This window comes from Schistosoma mansoni (assembly GCF_000237925.1).
Source record: "Schistosoma mansoni, WGS project CABG00000000 data, supercontig 0037, strain Puerto Rico, whole genome shotgun sequence".
Lineage (NCBI taxonomy): Eukaryota > Metazoa > Platyhelminthes > Trematoda > Strigeidida > Schistosomatidae > Schistosoma > Schistosoma mansoni.
Genome location: NW_017386026.1, coordinates 2,178,797 through 2,192,630, shown reverse-complemented (window position 1 = coordinate 2,192,630; position 13,834 = coordinate 2,178,797). Strand labels below are relative to the sequence as shown.

The window sequence follows — 13,834 nt, the reverse complement described above, 5'->3', positions numbered from 1 at the left end:
TGATCACTAGAGCACATGATAAACCCTAGCTACAATGTTGGTCGCTAAAATATCACTCAACGATTCATCCTCTCCTCTCCCTATATATGTATGCACTAAAATCCTATTATTAGCTTTTACTTTACCTTGCCGCGAAACGGCCATCCACTGCTTCCAGGTTTTCGACAGTGGTCTAGCTTCAATTGACTCATGAGTTCAACTATGAAGTCAGTTTGTAAAGACAATCTTGTTCAAATTATACAGAACTTCTCATATAAAGCATTTGATTCACTATAAAGTAGTAAGTTGTTAATTTAATAAATCAGTTTGTTGTTGCTAATTTAAACGTTTACACAAAAATTATAAATAAATACATCACTTCCAAGTGACAAAAAGTATAGAAAAGTTATTCATTCATTCTCATTTATCATTTACTAAATAAATTTCTGCATGATTGAAATCAACTTGTGAAGATCTTTGTTTTTTTTGTTATCACTTCTCTTCTCTGCTATTTTTATCGATTTTGGTGTCAACTTATAAATTTTCTCTTTATCTTAACTCTATTTTAAATTTATCTGTTATATCCCCTGGTGAATTATGAATGGTAAATCTGAGGTATATTATGGACAAATGTAATATGCCTATTTCCTATTGTATAGTTGTTAAATAACTGACCTATTCGTATTCGTGTTCCTCTTATCATAACCTTTATTTTGACCTTTGAACTATTATTATTGATTACTTTCCCCCTATCCACAGCCACATTGGCCAATTATTGTACAAATGTTATTTTTCTATTTTTTGGTATAATGTGGTCTGTTTGGTTAGTATATAAACCCAGTATGCTTGTGAATGATGATTCATATTGCCGAGGCTGTTATTTGTGTTCTGGACTTAACTGGCTGGGCTAGGCAGAAAGCAGGGCCGATACGCACTCAAGACTGCTCGTACAATTTTATGCATCATTGGACGTTCATGTCCTCCTTTCGAATACATAAATCAAGAACGAACTTTCACTGTTCAATTCATCTTTTTTTCGTGAATCAATTTTTTTTGTTGAACTTTAGGCTAATCAACAAGAATTTACATAATAATTGTCTTATGAACTGACGACAGATATATTAAAATATATCAAGTCAGATCACATGTAAATTATTAGTTATTCTGCAGTAGACGAAAAAACAAATAGGGACAGTCGAATGTATTTGAACCCAATATTACAGAATATCTTAGTAAATTCTTCAGTTGCAAAATGTCAATCAATTGTCACAAACTTGATTGTTCCTTCTGCAAATGTCAATCAATCGTCTCAGACTTCATTGTTGTTTCGTTTCCACACCAATCATTCTTTGTTCTCGTTCTCTTTTCTTTGATCTTCTTCACCTTATGTCTGAAGGCATTTCACTTTTGATAGATGATACAAGAACACGAGTTGGGACAATCGAATGTATTTAAGTACAAAATTGCAGAATATTTCAGTGAAATATGAGAACCATACAGTAAACAGTTAATTTACAAACTATCAATCAATTGTTTCTATCTTGACCATTCCTTCTGCAAATATCAGTCCATCATCTCCGATTATAATTGTTCTTGCATTTTCATACCAATTGCGTTTCGTTCCTGTTCTTTCCCTATCGATCTTCTATTGAAATACATTCAATGCCTGACCATCGTCATATACTACTTATGTGGATATATGTAACCCACACCACAATACTACTTATATCTATCGACGTCAGTACAACACACCACAATTCCGTTCGACTTGGAGCTAAGATATCCTAAACGTTTTAATTCTTTTTCACATTACTAAATGTATATGTAACTACATAAAGAATAATACATTTCAAACATCTTAATACACAATTACATAAAGTCAACTTCGATAGTAAAATTTCACACTGTTTTATTGTAAAATAAATTTGAGGCTTCAATTATTTATTTTGAAATGTTGACGCCACCTTTTTAAACCGATCCGTATTGTTTATCAGAAGGGGGTTTTGTGGAGATTTTAATTATTTTATGTAGTTGAGATCATGAGTCAATTGAAGCTAGACCACCATGGAAAACCTGGAAGCACTGGATGGCCGTTTCGTCCTATTGTGGGACTCCATCTGTGATGCATTGAATTTAATAATATTTCGAAATTTATTTAAACTATTCATTTTTACATATATATAACTTCATTGGTTTTATATTTGAAAATATTCTTTCCTAGATGATTGGATTAGTTGCTAATCAAAGTCCATGGTATTTAAGAAAAACTAACCGAATAGTGTGGCCTGCTTGGGTAATTTAGAGTCGTTTTTTTTATTTTTAATAGTGAACATTTAACTTTGGTGATGTGTTATTTATTTTAATAATATAACTTCATAATTAGAGAATTAAATCATACAAGCATCCATCATTTAACCTAAGGGAGAATACAGAGTAGAAATAATTGGTGTTTCATAAAGTTAAGATCTATTCTGATAAAATGGTGGTTGGAGGTGGTCAACAGGAAACCCTGGACCCGGGTTTCGTGCTACTTGGCACTCGTCAGCTAGGTGTACCTGTAATCTTGAGGGGACTGGTGCTCCCTGACGGATTCGATCCCGTGTCAAACAGCTTCACAGTTAGAGACGTTACCACTGAGCTATTCGGACCACCTCCAACCACCATCTTATCTCAACATAGTGTACACAGTGTCGAGCCACCTAGACTAGTGGCCACATTGCAACTTGATCGATAGCATTCGATCAGCACTAAGAAGGACTTGACACGCATAACATTGATCGCCACCCAGTGATCTATCAATTGTGAAAGATCTATTCATTGTTTTCGTAAATTCATAGGCTTTTTGAAGATCATATAATTTTGTGAGTTTAGCCAACAGGATGATTTTACAACTGTTATAACTGTATCAGAGTCATACTTCTAACTTTAGCAGTATTTGGTAAAAATGTTGATATTCAGTGAAGTATCAACTGAGAATTCAGACTTATCTTTCAAATACATATAAACAAACGAATTGTTTTTTGAGTTTTAAGCTTTGTTACAGTTATCTGCCACGAACTCATATTATATGCATAAATTTTTCACAAATTGATAGCAATTATAAATTTGTATTATTCAGTAGCAATAATGGTGGAAGGGTAATGGCAAGGAGGTTTGTAGTCCTCGAACCTAATTCATGGAGTAACTATCCCTGTAAACTACTATAATATTCCAGAGGAATTATTATGACGTCTATGACATAGAATAATCATAATTTTTATTCATTAGAAAAATGTAAACACCAATTTAGAATTAGTTTACTTTAAAACTGAAAATATATGAATTATTAATTTATATAATTAAGGGAATGTACATTGAAAAGAAAGTAAGGGAAATACTCAGACTAATTTAAAAAGTAGAAGATAGAAAGTAAATAGAAACAATGACAAGAAATAATTCATGTATTAACAAATACCTGACTCTATTATATATTATGCATTAGCAACACTATTTGTAATGAACATTTTGTACAAGAACTAAAAGTGATTGAAATTAGATTGAATTACATAGACGTTATTCATTCACTTTTATAAAATAATAATGAACTTTGAATTCACTTAGTATTGTTTCTTTGAATCTTCCCATAGATGTTAAGGACTGCAATTGATCAGTCGCTTATTGGCAAATGTGCATACTGTGCGTATTGCCTCGATGCTGCTAGCCACTATCCATCTTTGCTTACAATGCTTGTGAATTAAGGCATTATCGAGGCAATATGCACAGTATGCACATATGCCAATAAGAGACTGATCAATTGCAGTCCTTAACATCTATGGGAAGATTCAAATAAACAATATCAAGTGAATTTATGGATTACTTTTGTTATTAGAAATGTTTTTCTTTATGAAATACAAAGAAAGTGTTTATTTTACACTGTTATAAAACAGACTAAAGGGTTAGTGTATAAGAAGTACAAGTGACAGAGATTAAGCTGTGAACATGAATCGAAATCACTTAATCTTAAGCACGTTTTATTAAACTTCTCATTTATCTGAATTACAATGCAATAATAAACTTTACAAACTATACTTGGATTTTAATAAAGGGTCCTGGCTTTAACACCGGTGTTATGTTGTTAGACCTTGTTCGTTTGAGAGAGTCCCATTGGTCAGAACACTGGTACAAAACAACAAAATCTGCATTACAACATATACCTTATTCAATGTTAGCCGACCAGGTAGGTAAATGGCAAATTTTTTCCATTAGTTTATTGTATCAAGCTCAATAAAACTTTCAATATTTTTCCGAATATTATTTGGTTGAAATTTTCAGCTATGAGGAAATTCAAACATTACTTTCTTACTTACGCTTGTTACTCCCAATAGAGAATAGGCCGCCGACCAGCATTCTCCAACCCACTCTGTCCTGGGCATTCCCTTCTAGTTCTATCCAACTTTTGTTCATTCTTCTCATGTCTGTCTCTATTTCTCAACGTAATGTGTTCTTTGGTCTTCCTCTTCTCCTTTGACCTTCAGGATTCCATGTGAGGTCTTGCCTTGTGACTCAGTTGGGTGCTTTCCTCAACATGTGTTCTGTCCACTTCCAGCGCTTCTTTCTGATTTCTTCCCCCTTTGTAATCTGGTTTGTTGTCTCCCACAGTAACTTGTTGCTGATAGTGCCTGGCCAACGGATCTGAAGTATTTTGCGTAGACAACTGTTAATGGACACCTGTATCTTCTGGATGATGGCTTTCGTAGTTCTCCAGGTTTCCGCCCCATACAGAAGAACTGTCTTTACATTTTATAAGAACTCTCGTCTAAATTAGAGCGAATAGTTTCACAGTATTTGAGCGCCGAGTTGATGTAAGACATTAAACGTTGGATTTTCTACAAATTCATTCGCTGAGATTTTACAAATATATTATTCCTATTTAATGTCTTTACATTTGTATTGAGAATTTCGATCTTGTTGTTGGTTGATAGTTGTTTTGAGTCCCAGATGTTCTTCAATTGTAAATATTCTGATCTTGCTTTGCCGATCCGTGCCTTCACATCCGCATCAGATCCACCGTATTCGTCAATAATGCTGCCGAGATATGTAAGGGTTTTTACGTACTCCAAAGCTTTTCCGTCAAGTGTGGTTTGATTGCTTTTCCCTTCGTATACCTTGAGACATACTGCTGCTAAAGCTGCTGTTACACTGGACGTTTTCTCCTGCATTTGTTGTTGAGCGTACGATAGGAGAGCCAGATCATCTGCGAAGTCTAAATAGTCCAGTTTCATCCTAGCTGTCCACTGTATCCCGTGTTTCCCTCCAGATGTTGACGTTTTTATGATCCAGTCGATCACCAGGAGAAAGATAAAGGGCGAGAGTAAGCAACCTTACCTGACACCGGCCTTTACTTTGAACGACTCAGTGAGCTGTCCTGAATTTCAAACACGCAAACTAATTATTTGTTTTAAAGTAATATTTCTATACTTGTGAATAAACTTCCAAACCAAATGTCAAAGCGAATAGTACAACTCTTAACTATAATATTTTTCATTACTGATACCTTAGATTTACATATTTTTTGCTAATGGTTATTAATACCACAAAATATGCGTATTGGATTGTAATAACTGTATATATTACTGAAAGCCTCCAATCGATGTAGTGGTTTTAAAAGAATATAAGACTTGAAAATGAGTATGGGCACAGTGTCATTAGTAAACATAAGTGATATATATATAACTAATAAAATAGAGCTTCCAAGGTTCAATAATACGCGTTTTAATATTCGATTTATCTTAAAGTTGGCTTCAGTTGTAAACGACGTTTTTAGTCACTGCTGAATATGTTTATCTATAAACCAATCATTTCCTCTTATCTCCTCTTAAATGTTCCAACATATCAAATAACATCTGTCACTAGTAATACATATCAAAATTATCATGGGATTTACTTCTAAATTTTTACTTCTCTAGTTTGTTTTCATCATTTGTAAATGTCGATGGTTGTTTATTTAAAAAAGCTCGATTATTTCATTTTTATCCGTTTTTGTTTCATGATAAACGCGAGATCTTTTTTCGGATCAATGATATTACTTTCATGGCTAGCGATAGCTCTCGTCATGAACTAATATCAACTAAAGGATCGGTGAATATTATGAAGTAATGGATAGATTTATGTTTAGTTCGGACTATTACATAGCAGAGTACACTAAGGACTTTACATAGAGCCGAGTTTAGGAAATTGAAGTCTTTCCATGTACATGATTTATTCAATGGACCGAAATTTCGACTTCATCGAATGTGCGATATAGCACAAATATTTTATAAAACACACCAGCCTAATTCAACAAATAATTTTTGAAACTGTAATAATGAGTGTTATTAAAGTTGTTTTTGGGCTATCAACTAATTCTAAAAATCGATTTTCTCTGTACTTGAGATTCGCCGATTGGATTTACCTGGATCGCTGTACTGATTTTCACACTAAGATTCGAATCAGCTGATATCTATGTACATTTCATTGAAGAGTTTCAAATAGGACGAAACTAGTATTCCAGATTTCATTGCTAACCTCAATCCAACAATAATAGTACATGCGTTTAAATTGAAATACCAATAAAATTCAATAAAGTAGGACATAAGTCAATATCAAATGATCAATTACAGTCCATAACATCAACGGCAGGAAGACACGAACTCTCAAATTTTAAAACAGATTTTCGATAACTTAGAATCTAAGAGTTTACCATAATTAGTAACTGATTAGTATCTGACATTTATCATGTTTTTATGAAATGGTAGTTTTGATTCCATTGAAACTTGGAATTTAATAATAATGGGTCAGAACCCTGTCTCCATATTAACTACGTAATTAACAAAAAATACACATATCTTCAGTAAGTAACAGAAATTGAATCATTACTGATTAATGATATGCTTCACTTATGTCATCTGATTAAAATAATTTAATAAAGTGATTTCAAACAACATATGAAAAGTAACTACATTAAAAATGCCAGTTTAATGGTTTGATGAACTTCAGGTCCCGTGTTCGATTCCAACGTAAATCCATTGGGTTTGCTAAGCCGATATTTTCAAAAACACTGATTTATTACTTCTAGTGTGGTGTGGGTTACTGAATACGACATAAGTAGGATATGGTAATGGTCGGGCATTGAATGTATTTCAGTAGAAGATCAATAAGGAGAGAAAGGGAACGGCACGCAATTGGTACGAAAATGCATGAACAAATAGAACCAGAGACTATGGATGAATATTTGCAAAAGAAACATTCAAATTGAGACAGTTGATTGTTATTTTGCACATCAACTGTTCATTATATGGTTTTCATATTTTACTGAGATATTCTGTAATGTTGTGCTAAAATGCATTCGATTGTCCCCACCCGTGTTTTGGTCACTACACTAGTACTTATAGCTGAACAAATAACACTAAACAGTCACCAGTTAAATGTTTTCAAGGTACGTTCTAGTTCAATGTTCTTCAGTAAACTCTAACATATCCTCAATCGGCATATGAATTAAGGCACATTTCAAGTTTAAAACTATTATTTCTATTCATTTATAATAGTTTTAATTACAACACTTTTCTACCACTTTGTTTTATCTTAATTCATTCAAGGACATCATTAATGCAGCTTTAGTAGAAATACCTTCAATTATTTATCAATTACCATGTGAATGGAATGTTCAACTTACATCTAATATGAATATAAAATTATGTGCAATAATTTGGTCAAATGACTATTCAATTCATAATGTACAGTCTTTTCATTCAAATCCATTTGAATCATTTAATTATCATTTAAAAATAGCCCATTTTAATCATCCAATTAAAGCAGATATGATTACATTGAATGAAATTATAGATGATGATCAATTACGTAAGTTGATGAATAGATAATATTCAACAAAGATGTCCTTCTTTTATGTTGTGATAGTATTTACGATTGAATAAACAGATAGACATATATAGACATAAAAAAATATAACCATCATAGTTCAGTAAATTGAAATAATAGATCTTAGTGAAGATATCGAAGTTATTAAGAAGAAGAACGAAACATCAGAAGTAACGAAAGTACAAAAAATATTAGGTGATAAGTAAAAACAATGAATAAAGTTAAATAATCAATACTATTCTCAAATTACATCAAGTGAGCAAAGATGGATAGTGGCTAGCAGTAGAATCCAGGACGCCCATTTCGTCCTATTTAGGACTCATCAGCTGGATGTACCTGCATCTCAGAGTTGATGTTCACTCTGAGACTCGAACCTAGTGCCAGTCACTTCAAACGTCATTGCGTTATCCAATCAGCTACTGAGTCCCAGTAGCCACTTGCTTGAACAAAGGGGTGAAGTTTAAATTCACTTAGTTGCAGTTCTAAACATCAATAGGAAGATTCAAACAAACAATACCAAGTGAATTTACACATCAAGTAAGGTTTACAAAATACTAGATCATGATATTTTATTGAGGTAGCTAGAAAAAATCCCACTCATTTTACATGACTTAGAAGAACATTTAATGACTTGATGAAAGATTTAAACAATTCAGTGTGAAGATGTTTGACGTGGTTCATGGACATCAATTCTGAAACATTAGAGAAGAAACATTTGACAGTCAGCTGTTTCGTCCTTGTTTTGTGCTTTCATGATTACACATCCATGACCTATACAAAGTCGATTTTAGAACTATCTGGATCGCTGACGAACGCGGTAGCTGTAGACAATTAAATTTATAGTTCAATTCGACTATCATCTACTTTTAATAATGCTCTCTGATTAAGAATGAATTCTATCAGCTACAATTTCTTACTTCAATTTCAGAGATATTTTATCAGTTGTTCAGTGGTACCAACCTGTAACAAAAGACACTCGTATTTTTTAAATTTAACTTTTTGATGATTTTAATTAATTCTACACATTATGGAATTGCCTACACTGAAACACTATATGAATAAAACATATATTATAAACTACTACGGAAATGCATTGCTTTGTTTTTTTTTTTCAGGTCTAAGATTAAAACGACAATTTATGAGAATGTATCGTTATTATCAAAATTTTGATGGAACAATAGTTCAATCACCCGGGAAACTATCATCATGTTCAGAATACTATAATCCTTCTACTTTCAATCGTAAAGTAATTTAGTTTACTTTTTTTGAAAATAAACTTAAATATAAATTCTTATTTTTCATGAAAACATAAAAATCTATTACACTTATATCATGTAATTTTTGTATAGTACCCGGTTCTTTATTATGTTCATGTGTAGTGAACAAGAACAGGGGAGGGGACAATCGAATGGATTTTAACACAAAATTACAGAATATCTCAGTAAAATATGTGAACCATATAGTAAACAGTTAATTTATAAACTATCAATCGATTGTCTCAATCTTGACCGTTCCTTCTGCAAATATCAGTCCATCGTCTTCGATTATTATTGTTCATGCATTTTCATACCAATTGAGCTTCGTCCCATTCTTTTGTTATCGATCTTCTACTGAAATACATTCAATGCCCGACCATCACCATATACTACTTATGTGGATATAAGTAACCCACACCACAAATGTACTACGATGATAGAAATCAGACACCTGAATTATTTTAATTTAAAATGGTTCTTTCTAAGGATTCATATTTTTTAATAAATGCTATTTAACAAATTTAAAGACATTAAATTCTTTAGATTAGTAATAACTTCTTGATTGAAATCATCAATCAATCAATGTTAGATCACTATTGAAAATCTGGAAGCACTGAACGACCGTTTCGTTGTAGTATTAAACTCAGCAGTTCACATCACTCTCCGGCACGTGGGACTCGAAACCAGGTCCTTCGGTCTCGTGTTAACGCTTAACCTCTAGCCCACTGAGTAAAATACTTGTGGTAATTGGGATGCTTCTCAGAAACATAAACAGAAACATGTGGTTTTCTTGGAGTTACACCTCCAGGCTTTTGGCCTCAATGTCTAATCCACAAGTCACCAGTGTAACATCAACATCTGTCATCTGGTTTTCTATACCTGCATAATTAAAATCAGTTAATAATGTTATAACTCAACGATCTCCACAACCCCATATTGATAACAATAACTTCATTTTGTAATGTTACTAATTGTTTACATGTTATTTTTGTAATTTACTAAACGGAATAACATATTAAAATTTTATCAAGCTAAAACTGTCAGTAGTCAAGACTATATTCTCATCCTTATTACTCTCCATAACAGTTCACGGCTAAGCGTTGATTTAGTTATCTATACTGTCCCACACTCTTTTTGGATCTAACTGAAAGATAATGTTATTTAATACCTAACAGGTTGATTTTGTCAAAATTAAATCGGTATGAACTACACTGATTAGAAAACTGTAAAAAAGAAAATATTTATTTTACTAGACATTAGTTTCACATCTTTACAAATTACTGTCTATTCAATAAGCTCAATGATTAAGACAATCGACTTTTGACCAATTAAATCAAAGTCTGTCAATATCTACTCTCAGATGAATTGCCGAATAGTATCTCTGTCCATTATGTAAATAAGATTGAGTTCAAAAATTTTAACATGATAAAGTATTCTTTCCATTAGTACTTTTATGTACATATACAGCATGTGTATTTTCATATTTTTTTTCGAACAGATTAACCAAACAAGTTCCAAAAATACCATCACAATTGATGGTTGTGAAGAATTTTCAGAAGATTTACTCAAAACACATCGGATACATCCATATTATTATAAGTATAACTTTTCTACTTTCACAATGAAGGATAAAGAAAATGTAATAAATATGAAAAATCATGTTAGCCTTGTTTCACAATTAACTTTTGATAGGTAATTAAAAATGCAAACAAAATTTTCTAATATTATTGTTACTAAGGCTATTTTCTTAATTTCTGGTTTTTAATAAGTCATATTGAAACTATGAGTTACACACAAAAATGGATAGTGGCTAACAGTGGAATCCATGACGTACGTTCCGTCCTATTTGGGACTCGTCAGCTGGATGTACCTGCATCTCAGAGGTGATGTTCGCTCTGGGACTCGAACCCAATACCGTTCGCTTCAAACGCCATAGCGTTATTCACTTAACTGTTGAGTCCTGATAGCCACCTGCTAGCCGTTATCCATCTTCGCTTATAAAGCTTGTGACTTCAGGCAATATGGAGGCAGTCCGCACAGGATGCACATATGCCAACAAGAGACTGATCAATTGCAGTTCTAAATAACAATGGAAAGATACAAGTAAATAACACCAAGTGGATATGAGTTACACAATTAAAATACTGGTTGATTTCAACGCAGCAAATACATAGATAAAAGGTTGATGGGAATTTAACGTTTATGGAGACTTGAAAGTTATATAAAGCAAGCCAGAACTTTTTTCTCACTGTCCTAATTTGGATGTTTTTACTTTCACAATATTTATTACTTTCGGATTGTAGTTACTAGTGTATGAAGTGTCGATGTTTGTAATAATAGATACTGGGTTAGCGATCCAGTGTAGTCATTAAAATTGAGGTTGAGGGATGTCCGTCTGATCTTTCTCAAATAAAACATATCATAGACACTGGATTCCTCTTCAAACCACAATTTATATGCACTGAAAATTATAGCAGAGTAGAAATTTCAATGTTCAGGATCTATCGATATTAACAAAAGCTTACTGAAATTCAGTTTCAAATATCAACAATGGGATAATTCCATACCATATCGAACATTATTACAATTAAATTTACATACCTATTAGAACTGCCTTTTAGTGAAAAACAGTCCAAAATCATGAGAGTAACCCATTGAGTTACTAAAAAAGATAAGGATGTTTCAGTGAAGAGATTTTTCATTTTTGACTATGTAGTTGACCTGTTCTTCCTATAATATATATTCTATATACAATATTGTAGAGCCTTTATACCTGGGCTTAGGTGCATGACTTCCAATATATTAACGTTTCGTTTTATCAGAAGTTATGCAAGGGGAAAGATGTGAATGAAGTGGATAGTTAGTATCTGACACGATGACACTTGCCAATAATTTGCAAGATTTTAAATATTTATCTACAACCATATTCATAATAACCTCAAAAGATTCACCACATACTCTACTAACTGACTTCAGTAGTCTCAGAAACATAGTGATCAATAATAAAATAAGGGATCGTTAGTGTCAGTAACTGAGGTGCTAAAAGTTAACCGAAATTTATCGCTACGTAACGACCGAATGATAATAGGAATGTGAAGAACATACAAAAGTGAGGTATAACAGGTTGTCTACATGATGATTATAAGAAAGATAATAAAGAGAAAGCATAAACACATCAGCAAATGACTAAGTAAATATGAAGAAGTGTAGAATCATGGTAAATAAAAGGACTGAATATATCTCTTCTGAACACAGCGACCACAGTCGAATTGATGAATCACGGAGGTTCTCTCCGTACACAAATTTCTTAGCCAACATCCTTTAGAACCAGTTCTTTTTACACTGTGAATATTTCTGAGTGAAGAATTTAATGGAGGTAAATGACCAGAACTGACTAGATTTTTAACAATCGAGCTATTGACTAACTTGCATTTACATTTCGATAACCATGCTGAAAAGTTTTCAGATATGTGTTTGGAAAAAGCACGCTTTGCTAATGACGCAACAATTCCTTATTTTATTACGCATCTTCTTTTTTTTTCATAAATTTTTGTATTTGTAGATTGCATCGACTTGAAGAGCTTGCAATAAGATGGCTTGGACCAATGAGTTTAGCACTGTATTTAACCGATAGAGAGGCAACATTGTTGATAGAGTATATTACAAATTCTCGAATTCTACAAAATCGTACAAATATTGGTTATCATATTGTATATGTAGATGGAGTGAGTATAATTACTTATATTATTATAAATCTAACGACAGAACAATTTTATCATTAAAAATTGGTTTATTATTTGATCTATGAATTAGATTTTATTAGAAACATAGGAATTACATTCAAAATACAATAGGGATATTTATTTCGAAAATATTCTAGTTACTTTGCAGTTAAAAGAAGCGACACTGGAGTCTTTAGGGATTTCAACTTTTCTGTTGCTGATGTTTAGGTTCATAAGGGATAGATTTGTGTTGCCATATATACATTCTGAGTAAAAAGTAAGGCAAGCTGTTCAAAATTCATATACGGTGACAGAGATAGATCAAATGTAGTCATGATTACCAACAACAGTAATTGATTTTGCGTATGAATGACCTTACAGACTAATGCCTATCCGACCAGATTTCAGTCGTCTGTTCTATCAATCATTAGTTTGGTGTGTTATAATCACTGTATAGAAGTAGTATTTCTACAGAATATACAGCTTTAAAATGATGATAGTTTGTGGCACCTTTTCAAACCTTTATGAATATACCAAGAACGTAACTTTATTTAACACACTTGATTAGTATCCGCCTTATTATTAAGATATGATGCCATGTTTGCCGTCTATTAAATATTAAGTGGCAACTGCTAGAGTTTGCGTACGTAACCTTACTTGGTTTTATTGTACAGAAAATATTATTAATATTGAGTAAACTAGTTTTTATCAGATGTTAAGGCTGCTGGGTATTTTTCACTTTTGATATTTAGTATCTTTGTTGAAATATATTATTCTAATACCGTATGATTCGACAAAATACAAAATATGTTGATGATTACATCGAACACACTTCCATCGAAAGTTTTACTATCTTCAGAAAGCTCTCAGATATTGTTATTTTTCTACATTATTCTGATTATTTGTACTGTCTCTTAAAGTAGAATTCGTTATGTAGGTCATAATCACTGAAAAAAGCGTAATATGAGGTCACTGACATAAAAT

At 32.4% G+C, this 13,834-nt stretch overlaps 1 protein-coding gene across 1 annotated transcript in view; it reads left to right on the top strand.

The window, feature by feature from the left end:
- Smp_146640 (glycosyltransferase-related) overlaps positions 1 to 13,834 on the top strand; it is a gene marked incomplete at both ends in the record, with an annotated part of 40,313 nt that overhangs the window by 13,478 nt on the left and 13,001 nt on the right. Inside the window, 6 exons of the mRNA XM_018790804.1 lie at positions 2,201 to 2,272; positions 4,064 to 4,195; positions 7,593 to 7,854; positions 8,988 to 9,118; positions 10,627 to 10,820; positions 12,691 to 12,853. Of these exons, the coding sequence (XP_018646039.1) occupies positions 2,201 to 2,272; positions 4,064 to 4,195; positions 7,593 to 7,854; positions 8,988 to 9,118; positions 10,627 to 10,820; positions 12,691 to 12,853 (954 nt within the window). The remainder of the gene's footprint in view (positions 1 to 2,200; positions 2,273 to 4,063; positions 4,196 to 7,592; positions 7,855 to 8,987; positions 9,119 to 10,626; positions 10,821 to 12,690; positions 12,854 to 13,834) is intronic.